General features: G+C 28.9%; 1 protein-coding gene across 1 annotated transcript; it reads right to left on the minus strand.

Annotated features, from left to right (window-relative positions):
• Positions 1 to 11,537: 11,537 nt before the first annotated feature.
• LOC115966050 (transcription factor PRE3) lies at positions 11,538 to 13,040 on the minus strand. Its single transcript, XM_031085387.1, has 2 exons — positions 12,618 to 13,040; positions 11,538 to 11,856 (listed from the first exon to the last, which is right to left on the minus strand). The coding sequence occupies exons 1-2, from the start codon at positions 12,741 to 12,743 to the stop codon at positions 11,707 to 11,709; spliced, it is 276 nt and encodes a 91-aa protein (XP_030941247.1). The 5' UTR covers positions 12,744 to 13,040; the 3' UTR covers positions 11,538 to 11,706.
• Between the last annotated feature and the right edge of the window lie 436 nt (positions 13,041 to 13,476).

Genomic DNA, 13,476 nt, shown 5'->3' on the forward strand with positions numbered 1-13,476 from the left:
TTGTGTGTTTGGTTGGAGTGGTAGAAAAGTGGGATGATGGAAAACTCTTTTGTTTGGTTGAAGAAAAAAAGGGAATGATGAAAAATGTAATTTATATAAATTGACTATTATACCCTTATTACATAATATGTAAGAAATAGATTTATTCGTACTTATTACATAATATTAAATTTATCACATCATATATATAAATTTATATTATTATTTTTATTATTATAATGTAAAAATTAGATCAGGTCACGTTGAAAAAAAAAAAACGTTCAAGTCACGTGGAAAAAAAAAAAGGAAAGAGAAGAGAATGTTTCGGTCACGTGAAAAAAAAAAAAAAAAAAAAAAAAAAAAAAAAAAAAAAAAAAAAAGGAACATTCAAGTCACGTTGAAAAAAAAAATTTGGGAGGGCATTATCGTAAAACTGCCTTAGTGCAGTTTTCCCCCATTGCTTTTCCTCCTGATTTGGGAGGAAAAAATTTGTGGGCCCAGGGAGAAAATTTTCTCCTTGGTCTTCCACTCTCCCTATTTTCCTTTTATTCCCAAACAGAGGAAAACTCAGTTTTCCACTCTATTTTCCTTCTTACATTTTCCATCCCTACTAAAATCCACCCAACCAAATATAGTATTAGACTATAACTTTACTAAATAAAATAAATGTTATTATATATATTAAAAATTTAACTGTTAAATTACATGTTTTTTACACTCTTAATGCATATATTAAATTTTTTGTCAATTGACTATTATTTATTATATGATCTATAAGTTTATATTTTATTCATAATTTTAAACTACAAAAACTTACAATTTAAACAATTTATTGATAACATAACTATTGATCTTTAATTTTCTAATAATTTTACAAGTATGGAGTATATAAGAAAAAGATGCACCAATAGTGGATTTGTCAAAATTCACCTTCAATAAATAAATAAATAAAGATATTGAGTAAAATTGTAGTCTATAACAAATTTTATAACTAAACTTTGTCTATAAATAAATAAACAAAAATAAAACAGGTTGATTATTTTCAATCCACTTATACTTGACAAACGGGTTGAATCGATGGAATTCAAATGAAAAAAAAAATATATATTTAAAATAGATTGTTATTCTTATGACTTTTATATGAATTTTGAGTGGTCTTGGCAATCTGAAATGATTTGTATTTTTTCACATTAAAAAAAAATAACTTTAAGACGTACTTTTTAACTCTTTTTTCTTTATATTTCTTTTGATACAATAAAAGTTATAAAATAAAATAAAAAAAAAACAGAAAAAAAAAACTAAAAGATAAAGGTTAAAAAACACATAAATCCTTAACTTTATTAACCAATAATTGATTGTAATAGTCTACTAGTCTAATATTTAATTCCAAAAAAGAAGAAATGAAAATAAAAGAGATATACGTGTTATATATTAAACATGATATATAAGATTAATATCATCTATAAAACTACTAAGTGTGTTTTTGGATTAATTTTTCATTGAAAGCTTATTTGTTGAAAGTTGGAAAATTTTAAGTGTACTTTAAAAGAATAATAAGGCTTTTAAAGGTTATACATAAGCAAATAAACTAAAAAGTTTAAAGAACAAAAAAAACTCATCTAACTCATTCAATATATACGGCTTTGATAATAAAATATAACATGCTAGTTAAAGAGAAAATTAAATAATTAAGCAGAAAATCTATATTGAACTTAAAGAAAAAAACTACTCAATTTTAACCTTCAACGCATGAAACATTTGTATTTGAGAATTTCCTGTCAAGTTGACAAGTAATGTCATTAGTATTATTTTCATCCACAATATAGAAAATATAATATAACTTTAGTATACAAATATACAATGAATCAATAAAAAAAATATTCTAAAATTTGAAAATAAAGGCTTGATGAGCAGGTTAGGTCAGGTCAAGTATGAGTGACCAATTTGTGTTAGATCAAGTTCAAATCAGAAACTTATTCGACTAAAATGGGTAGCTCTTCTTATGATCCATACTTTATTTGGTTTATTCTAGTCTAGATAGGTTATTGGATCCAAGTCCAATTCTTCCAAGTCTAAACTCAACCCAACCCTGATCCCTACAAGTTGGGTTGGGGCTATTTTCTCAAGCCTAATAAAAATATTGGATCTAATATTCTAATTTTGTCAAATTTAAATTATAAAAAAGAAAAATAATTTAAACTAATTAGTGTAAAATAAATCCCAACATCTAAAATAAATAAAATTCATCTATATCTATATTCTATATTCTATATTATAACTAAAAGCTGAAGGGTAGCATTTATTATTGCTATACTCCTACTGAGCTACATCATCCATCAATTTCCAACATTCTCTCTCTTTTCTTTTCTTTTTTTGACTTTTTTTTGTTTCTTATTAATTTGCCAACTTATTATACTTTCCCAAACTTTTCCAATTCCTTTTACATTTTCATCTCCCCACTATTATCTACCTAAATATCACTTTTCCTCTATCCTTTTATCTTCCTTTAGTTTTGGATTTTCTTATTCCACTCCTCTTACTATAAATTTACACTTCTCTCGCTCATTTTATACATAGTCTTCCCACACACAAAAGGTTATATCTTTCTCTTTCTCTCTCTCAAAATTTTGTTTTTTATTTTTTGGTGGATTTTTTTTCTTGCATCTCCACTTTAGGTTGATGAATTTTTGTATTATTTGGAACTCTACTTTGGGTTAATGTGATTAGGTTGTGTTTTTAAGTTGTTATCTTTTTTCTTCTCTTTGATTTCATAGATGTTATCATATTACATTATAAAGATAGTATATAAGAATATAATGTTGTTTTTTTATTACATAACATAACATGACTTGGATAATTTATAATTTATTACTTTAAAAAAAAAATATCTTCTCATATTATTTTCTATAAATTTCACATTATTCTTTCTCACATTCTCTCTTGAAAAAGTGGTTATTATCACTCTCTTGATTTTTTATTCTTTCTTGCAACTCTACTTTATATTGATGAATAATTGTGATTTTTAAAAGTCTATTTTGAGTTCATATGTTTTGGTATTGTATTTTTTACTTCCCCATTACAAATACTCTCTCTCTCTCTCTCTCTCTCTCTCTCTCTCTCTCTCTCTCTCAGTTTCGGTTTGGTTTTTGTTTGAGTTAATACTTGATTATTTTGGAAGTAAGAATTTGAGTTTATATAAAAATACAATTTAGACTATGCTAATTATAAATCAACATTCAGTCCATTTCAATCTATTTTGACCACTTTATCTATTCGGCTCAATTCGGTTTACTTTAGTTCACTTCGGTCCACCTCAGTCCACTTTAGTTCAATTTGGTCAATTCAGTCCAATTCAGTCTATTTGTTCCATTTGGTTCACTTTGGTCCATTTTGGTTCACTTTAGTGTTGGGTTTTGTGGAGGTTAGTCATGTTTGATTTGGTTGACGACCCGACCCGACCCGACCCGACTCGAATAATATTGCGTGGTCTTTAATAAGAGATTTTCTGAGGCTTAGTCCATGGAGCGGAGGCTTGGGCCAACAGGCCCAAGCCGTAGCGCTCATGGAAAATTTTGGCCTGTTTTATAGCCCATTGTAAATCATGTGCGCAGGATGTAGAAAACATAGTTTTGGTGATTAGGGTTTTTTTTTTTTTTTTTTTTTGGTTGTCGTTTTTTGAGAAACTGAAACACTGTACTACCGCACTTGTATTTTTCCTTAATAATAGTGAAATCGTTGCAACTCCGTGGACGTAGGCAAATTGCCAAACTACGTAAATATTGTCTTGTGCGTGAGATTTTTTTTCTTTAGCGTGTGTTTTCTATGTATTTTGTTTCTCACTGGTTTGGGAATTTCGGGTTAATTCCCTACATTTAGTCCAATTCAGTTAATTCGATCTATTCAGTCTACTTCGGTTTATTTGATCCACATAGGTTTACTTGGCCCACTGCAGTCCATTTGGTCTATTTCAAATCACTTCGGTCCAATTCGATGTACCCACTTAAGAATGGGAAAATATAAATTTGAGTTTATAGTATTATCAATTATTTGAGTAATATTAATTGTAATTATATGATAAGTTTTGATTATCATAATAATTTCCTTAAGAGAATGAAAATTTGAATAATAATTTTGATACTTAAAAATTTTAATTGTACCAAAATTGTTTGTTTTTAGACCCCTTAAAATACAACTAGATTAACCTAGTTAATTAGCCAAGTGATTACTTAGTCAAATTATCAAATCTAGGTTAACACACATATATCATATTATTGTAAAGTACGGAAAATAAAGAACACAACAATGTAATAACCCAGGAAAACCAAACCGGTAAAAAACCTGGGGAGGATTTAACCTAACCATCCTCAAGGTAAAATGAAACCACTATGAAAGAATTGAAGTTTATACAATAGCGACTTAGACCACTAACATTCTATTACTACCTCAAGTAGGAAACTTACTACCATGACCACGTGATAGTTCCGAGTCCACGGACTACTTCTTTCTTGGATTCCTAGCATGTACAAGCACTCCTGCTTGTATATCTTTAAGCTCTTGAATCTGCAACTGAATTGATCACCAAGCTCTCAACATCAATCTTGAGATTGGAAACCCTAAGTGTATGTGAAGGCAAACACCTCTAGATCTCACAGAAGATTCACACACACAACATAAAGAGCAACCTTAAAACGTGGTTAGGGTTTTCCCTTTTACACTTAAGACAAAACATAAAACCCTACACGTCAAACGGGCTTAGGCTGAGTTGGAAATTCTGCAGAAAAAACAATCTGCACGACTTTCGATCGATCAAGTCTAATTCTCGATCAATCGAGCCAGACAGATTTACACAACAAATCCTGCAGTAACTCGATTCTAACTTTATATAAAAACACATACTTTGAGCAAGTCTAAATAAGACTAAAAACATTTTGATCATGATTTGCCAACATTACAAAATGAAGTTCTAATACATTAATTTCTAATTCCTTAGAACCTAACAAAAGTAAACTACGAAAATATAATGCTTAATAAAAATAGTTAGAAGAATTTGGACAATTTCAAAAAAGAAAATTATAATTTCAATAAAAAAAATTAAAAATTATATATTTGTAAAAATAGAGTGATGGAAATTACTTTTTGAAATTTTTTAAGTTTTAAGGAGAACAAATTATGTTCAATAAAATATAGAGAATAAATTATACATATTTAGTATAAGTTTGTAATGAGTTTTAATTATCATAATAATCTCTTTTAAGAGAATGAAGAATTTGAATAATTTATTTAAATAAAAATTTTACACACACACGCACGCATGCACGCGCGCGCGCACACACACACATATATGTTGCTTGAAGGTATAATTAACCTCATGCAATTCATTTTAAAGTAATGACTTTAAAATAAATGAATAACATCCCTAAAGATTTTTTTTAAGAGAGTTTCAACCTATGGCGTTCGCTCCTAATAATAGCTCTTAATCTCAGACCAAGACACCAATTGGTTTTTGGTGTAGATTGGGATTGAATCCTAGATCTCTTATTCAACTATCAGAGATTTTACCAGTTGAGCTAACTAGAACCCATAATTGCCCTAAAGATTAGATTTGTATATTCATAACCTTCATGTTTAGAAGGATTTTCACTTAAATTTAGTTGGACCAAAGTAAAATAAAATGCTATGTTAAAATGACTCAACAAAAGTGTAGTAACAATAATTTCTCAAAAAAAAGAAAAAAATGTAGTAACAATAAATTTTATACTTAAGATTTTAGATATTACAAGTTTGAGATTTATATTTTTTTTAATAAATTTAGATTTAGAATAGGTGCAACCCAAACATATTTTTTTTCCTATATGTAAGTGCACAAAAATGGATCAAAGTGGACCAAAATGGATCGTAGTGGACACAAATGGACCAAATGGAATGAAGTGGATTGAATGGGAACAAGGTGGACGAAATTGAACAAAAGTGGACCGAATAGGACTGAAGTAGACCAGATAGGAACAAATGGATAAATTAGGACTAAAGTGGACGTAATGGACCGAATAGGAACAAATAGGACCAAATTGGATCGAATAGGATTGTAGTGGACCAAATAGGACCAATGTCGACTAAGTAGAACCAAAGAAGACAGAATGGACCGAATAGGAATGAAGTAGACAGAATAGGACTAATGTGGACCAAATAGAGCTTTTGAATTTTTATCATTTTTATTTCATTTTTAGGGCTCATATTTCTAATTTCTAATGTCTATTTTGTTTGTATTTTTTTAACTCAAAACTAAAGAGTTTAGCTCAAATGTAATTTAATAAAATTTCATACTTTTCAATTTTTAACCCAAAAATTAAGGAAAAAAAAAAAGAATTTTTGAGCTAATCTTGAAAAGGCAACCTTCAAAAAGAATCAATTTAATGCTCAATTAGTCCAAAATAGACCGAAGGGGATCAAAATTGATTGAGTGGACCAAATTAGATCGAAGTAAACCTAGCTGGACTGAATGGGATTGAAGTAGACCTAATTGGACCCAATAGATATTGTATGATTAATTTTTGGGAAGAACAAATTTTCTTCAAAAAAATTTAGAGAACAAATTATACATTATATTACAATTACAAAATAAGTATTTATTTCCACACGATTTATATATATATATATATATATATGTATATATGTATGTATGTATGTATGTATGTAAAAGCAGAAATCTCATGTTGGAGAGCATGAGGTTGTGCAATGTGGCGCATTTCTTGATATTCTCTTTATTTAGGCTTTTACTTCAACAATTTTTGCATTTATATCAAAGTATTAGTTCATTGAATAGCTAATAGAGTAAGTTTATATATTAATTACTTATAGTTGTGCATTAATTATTTATATTAAATGAATTTATATTATTATTTTTACAAAATCTATATAAGAAACAATTTTTAGTCGGAATAATAATAATAAATTTAGATTATAACATTCTTCCTCATAATTAATTTCTTAGACAACAAGTAAAATGAAATATTTGTAAATTCACTAAAATTAATCTTAATTTTTTAAATTTCCTAGCCCCTTTCAGTGATATGTAATATATGTGTGTGTATGTGTAATATAATGAAATTTTAATATCATTTTTCTAAGATTTATATTAGAAACAATTCCTTTTTAAAAAATTTTTATGTGAGAAACAATTTATTTGAAATATGGTATTCTTACTCAAATTTAGTTGTTTTTACAACAATTGAAACAATGTCCAACAAAAAAGAAAAAGAAAAATAAATTTAGTAATACACAATCAAGAATGTAAAAATAATAATAATAATTGAAAGATATTTGCATTTTTTTAGTAGGCATGAAACATGCCTACCAATACTAGCCACTATATCATGCAATTTTAAATTTGTAAACACACACATATATAGTATGATAAATTACTACATTACTCTTAGTGTTTTTCTATTTTGTCTATAAAATAACCAAATATTACAATTTTTTACAAGGAAAATTATTGAAATATTTTTTTTAATACATCAATAGTTGGGGCCAGGGATTTAAACCTTGGATATCTTTGTTGGAAATATTATGAGATGACAACTAATTAAACTAGAAGATTTTTGACAAAAATTATTGAAATATTAGAGAAAACTAATAATAAATTGTACCACACAACGAGCAAAATCTCAGTTAGTTCTATACAAGAACAATGCTTATAAACATTATCAGGATCAGTGTAGAAGTAAAAACTAGTTGTTGAAAATTCCATTAAGAATCTTCTTGAAAACGCATACCATATAAAATTCTCACTGAAAAACAACTAACCCCCACATTATTCATCAATATTCACCCCTATGTTCTATCATACCTTGAAAAAATTTATAGGCTTACATTCTTCTAAGACTTAGACGTGAAAGAAAATTTCAAGAGCAATCTCAATAGAAACAAAAAGAAATGCCCAAACAAAATTTTTGATAATTGAGTGCTCATTATCCTTGATGCCCAAATTAATACAAGATAGGATCACAGACTTTCTGATTTGCAATAATTGTAGCACTTTTTTTTCACTACTCACAGTCTGCCATATACATAACCATTTTTATGATAAATTTCACAATTACTAAGTTGACATGTTATTTTTAATTCACACAACTGTTTGTCTAATAAATATAAAAAGTACTGAGTTGACAAATGTAACTTTATCATTGGATATTTACAACTTGTCATATTTTTGTTTAAGGCTCTTGACTCCTATATACCCTAAACAATCAAGCCATCTCAATTATAGTCAATTGATCAGAGCCTTTGTATCTTCTAACCTTTTTGTTTGCTAGATCCTTGCCTCGATAGTAGGCAATCCATCGAATCATTGAAGGTCAATTGATTGTAAGTCTGAAAAAAAGTTTCTTTGTAGAAAGTTGCATACAACTATACAACTATTTTAAAGTATCTTAAACAGCTAGTAAAATCTTGTAAACATTTTTTTTTAGTATTAAATATAACCAGGTTGTGTCTCCAAATGTGTATTTTGAGTGAATAGTGATGTTACTTTTCACCATTTTTATGGAAATTCAACAACAAAAAATTCGAAGTGGCAAGATTGTTACTCGTAAATTTTTTTACTTAGTTGTATTTTAAAGATAAATTTGCAATAACTCCCTCTTTAGCATCAATTTTAGTCAAAGCAAATATTGCCTAAGCACAATAAAATTTCATGCCTCTAAACCTTTGCTCGTCAATTACTTTTTTGACCACCAATTGTATTTCTCCAATATGCACCCGATATATGTAATGGTTATCGCACAGCTTGTGGGTTCAATACGCAAAAGAAGATGCTTGAAAATTCCGAAAAAGAATCCATTTTTTGACCAGCCCAAGTCAGAATCTGTTTTTTTTTTTATAAAAAAAAACACAGATTCCGATCAATTGGGTCACCAAGCCCAATATTAACTTCTGAATTCTGATTGAATAGGCTTCCAATTCCGTCAAACATGGCTCTGGTTGATAGGGAAATGGCCCAAGTAATATTTGCCATTTGAGGAGAACATATCAATTGGGCTCATTGTGGAAGGGGTAGTAACTTGGGGCAAAATTTATACATCCAGAAGCATTTTTAATTTTTTTTGATAAATAATCAAGTGAAACAGGACCATTAACTAAGTAATTAGCTTTTTAATTTAATTTAATAATAGTTAATACTTAATAGTAATAGTAGTATTAAGGATCCTAACTATGAGAGTTTATTTAATAGCTAAAATTCAATTTATTGTATTTAAAAATTGTAAATACTAAATAGTATTACTGTCATTTAAATTTAATTTTTAAAAAAAAAAAATTATTTATAGTATTAAATAAATTTTTAAATTTGTAATATTTAATCCGAATAAAAATTTGGATCCATTTATTTTTTTTTAAATTGATGATTTGGTTAATAACAAAAATGGTTGGGTATGGCATAGATCTAATTCACCTAATTTTGTCTCTCATTGCCATATTTTCATTTGCCTGTTTTGAGTACTTTATCTATTTAGGTTCCGTTTGGATTGAACTTATTGTTGCTGAAACTGAAAACTGAAAACTGAAAACTGAAAACATTGTAACAAAATAATTTTTAAATGTGTGAATAGTGTCGTGGGACTCATGAACAGTGCGTGAACAGTGTATGAACAGTGTATGAATAGTGTTTTTTGTCTCCTGCACAGTGATTTTACCGTTCACGTGCAGAGGGAAAAAAAAAAAAAAAAAAAAAAGGCATGAAAACACAGGAGTGAAACGCAACTTTCAGCTCTCCCCAAACGCTCACTCAGTACTTCTTTTATTTGTGCATCGTTGGTTTATTATATTTTACAGCATTTCAAAGTTGGACAAGATTAATTGCTGAGTTTGGTACGTAGTTCAAATCAAACCAGACGCACTCATCAAATTGAATTGCATATATAGTTATCTCATCATGACCCCTTGTCCTGCATTCAAAATTGATCACGTCAATTACTTTGCGAAGTCAATATTGTAGCATGGATCTACATACTTCGATCCCACAAATATGAAAAATCTAGTGATGGAACCCTCTCTTCACGAATGAATGGTTTCCATATCCAATGATTTCTTACTTGCAAATTGCAAATTGTTAATGGAGTAAAATTGTAAAAAGTAAACTCTTTATGCAGCTTTTATGTAGGGTTACCCATACTCTCAGCAAGAAGAAGAGTAGGGACTAAAACTAAATTATTTTCATTGTGATGTAGTTATGAAACTATCTAGAGTTGTTACGAGTCTTGTTGTCAATTGTTACTTTTTAGTGTTCTTAACGAAAATATTCATGTTAAAATCTCACCGCCCTAATTACAAAACTATCTCAAAATTAAAAAAAATGACAAAGTTTAGTTACAAAATTGATTGTAGCTTAAGGCTACAAACTCACTCAATAAAATAAAAATTATTACATATTTTGAAAATCTAACCGTTGAATTGTATGTTATTTATGCTCTTAATACACACGTCAAATTTTGTGTCAATAAGATATTATTTACTATATGATCTATAAGCTTATATTTTATTCATAATTTTAAATTATAAAAACCCGCAATTTAAAAAATTTATTGATAATATAGTTATTGATTTTTAATTTTTTTGAAATTTTGCAAGTAAGGATGATATTAGAAAAAGATGTAATCCAATAGTTGATTTATCAAAATTCACTTCCAATAAAAAGATATTAAGTAAGATTGTAGCCTAAGACTACAACCAATTTTGTAACTAAATTTTGTCCTAAAAAAAAAGAAACTAGCTAGAGTTTTGGCTTTGTAGTAATTGAGCAATAATAAAAGGGCTTAGAGTGTAAATTAAATATATCTTGGTCAAATTCAAGTACATATATGCCTTCTTTAAGTGATGGTAAGGTACAACAACTTTCAGTACTTTTAAGCTATAAGATTATGTAATCATTTGTAGTGGTGTCAATTGTAAGATGTGGCAATCAAATTCTTAAGTGTTAGTGAGTGTGATACGCGTGGTTTAATAACTTAGTAACTACACCATTTTGTAATTTTTTGAAAGTAACACTTGTAACATTTCGATAATTTCTTATACATTCTTTATTAAGGAAAACTTGAAAGGTTCTAACAAAAAAGTCATTTTCTTTTGGGACCTTATACAACACGGGGATATTCTTTGAGTTACCTTTCTGTCAAGTAATCATTGTCCTCTAATTATTATATCTTCATCTAACCCGAAGTCGTTAAAAATAGGGTTTACATTGATTAAATCTAATCAGAAAGACCAACAATGTAAAAGCTTCATCTAAGGTTTAGTTCACATTATTAATGGTACCTCTTGTGAGAACGAGTTGGAATCTCACAAGTTGGTATGGATTCGTATATCCATCAAGTATTTGTGTAACTTACCAATAAAAAAAATGTAAAAAGTTTCGTATTCTATTGTTTTTACCTTTTAATTTTAATCAATGGTATAGTTTACACTACACGCGAATAATTTCATTAACGTAGGCTTTTAATTTGCTTGCATATTTAAATCCATCAATGACAATTAATTTGTGAAAGCTGGGAGTACCATTTATTATATTTTCGAACATAGCTTTGCGAAAAAAAGAAGATTAATAGTTCAACTGCTACATTCTAGTGATCTTGTAACGAAACCTAGAAAGAGGAGTACAAAAGCAGAAGGGTACGTAGCTAGCATAAGTGAACTGCTAATTTAGCCTTAATTTTTTTTTTCCTTAATTAGCTAGCTTTACTGCATAAGTAAACTCCTAATTATAGCAGCTTGGGCAGTGTCTGTAGTAGCCAATAGCTCAGACAGTCGCTCACTTAGATCATCAACCTCTCTATGCAAGTTTCTAATATAGTTGCACGTCTCCTGTAACACATTGGCAGCTGAAGCCTGCACATAGATAGTCATAAATGCATGCTGAATTAGTTAATACATTCACAAGGACACACTCCATGAACAAAAAAACAAAGAAGCAAGTACACTCATTATACATTCAATTCAATCAATTTAATCTAGCCATAAATAAAGTAATAAACACTTCCAAATATAGCAACAACAAAAAATAAAAAAATAATATGGTTGTAATTAATTCAATAAAAAAAAAAAAAACTATGGTTGTTTATATCTAGATAGTAGCAAGTGTGGCAAGTGGCAGCTAAAATGAAGAAAAACTTTGAGGTAATTAAAAATCTCTCATTTTGTGGATCAATGACTTCTATGTCAAGCATTAATTTTAAAGTTACACCTAAGTATGCTTAATTAGTCAAAAGTCTTACGGGTTCAATTAATGATTGTCTAATCTCTTTTCTATAGAGAATATGACCTAACTAGTTAAGAGTTTCAAGACTCAATGATATTGTCTGATCTCTCTCGTTAAGAGAATTTGGATTCAAGTTTTTCCTCTCCAATTTTTGTAAGGAAGGTAAAAAAAAAAAGTTCTAACTAAAATTATTCCATATTTATTTTTTGTGAGAGTAATTAAGTGTTAGGTATTAGTAAATATTAGAGGTGAATTTAAGGGCTCAAAAGGAGACTGAAGAACCCATATCAAGGGAAACTAATAAACAAGCAAAAAATGCACTGTGACATGACATGTAGAACCAATAGAATAGGCAAGTAAAGAAAATGAAAACAATGAATTAATACAATACCTTGTCAGAGCGTCTATCACGAATCTCAGGAAGAAGCTGTTGCAACTTGGAAACAAGATCGTTGATCTGATCATCAGTGATCCTTGAACCACCAGATTGCCTCGACCGTGACCTTCTGCTAGACATGTTTATTATGGTAATGTGTGTGTGTGTGTGTGTGTGAGAGAGAGAGCGAGAGAGAGGTAAAAATGAGAAGTGAGAAGTGAAGGAGACAAATGAGAAGGAGATTTGTATGTCAGAGAGAAACAAACAACTTTCAAAAGAGAAATGGTGATAGAGACAGTGTCGGAGACAATGAAGTTATGGACAAAAAGATAGTACTGGTGACTTTGAAATTAGATGAAGTAGAAAGATAATGAATGAATTGCACAAGAACACAAGTAGTGGGTGTTGGGATGGGGAATACAGAAGACAATTGCATGGGAGAAAGAAGTGGTCTAAGCCCCTATTTAAATAGGGATTTTGAGAGAGAAAGAGACCCACTTTGAGTTTGAGATCAAACCGAACTTTGGGAAAACACACAGGGAGGACAGTATGGCGTATCTCATCTCTAGAAAAGTTTGATGATTCTCTCTCTCTCTCTCTCTTTCTCTCTCTTTATGTGTTTTTGTGTGATGTGTGTGTCAGTCTCTACACGCAATATTATGTTTATTTTATTGTTATACTTTCTTCTAATAATAACAATGTTAAATTGCTTTTCATGTAATTCTTCTAAGAATTAATTAATAAGCTTCTTTTTTTTTGTTAATTAAACTATATATTATGTATTTGATTGGAATAAAATTAAAATATACTATACAAGAACAACCTCACCAGTATCTTCACTCTCCACTTGCAAAGCTAATATGCCTTTAAGGAA

Source organism: Quercus lobata, chromosome 10 (assembly GCF_001633185.2).
Source record: "Quercus lobata isolate SW786 chromosome 10, ValleyOak3.0 Primary Assembly, whole genome shotgun sequence".
Taxonomy (NCBI): domain Eukaryota; kingdom Viridiplantae; phylum Streptophyta; class Magnoliopsida; order Fagales; family Fagaceae; genus Quercus; species Quercus lobata.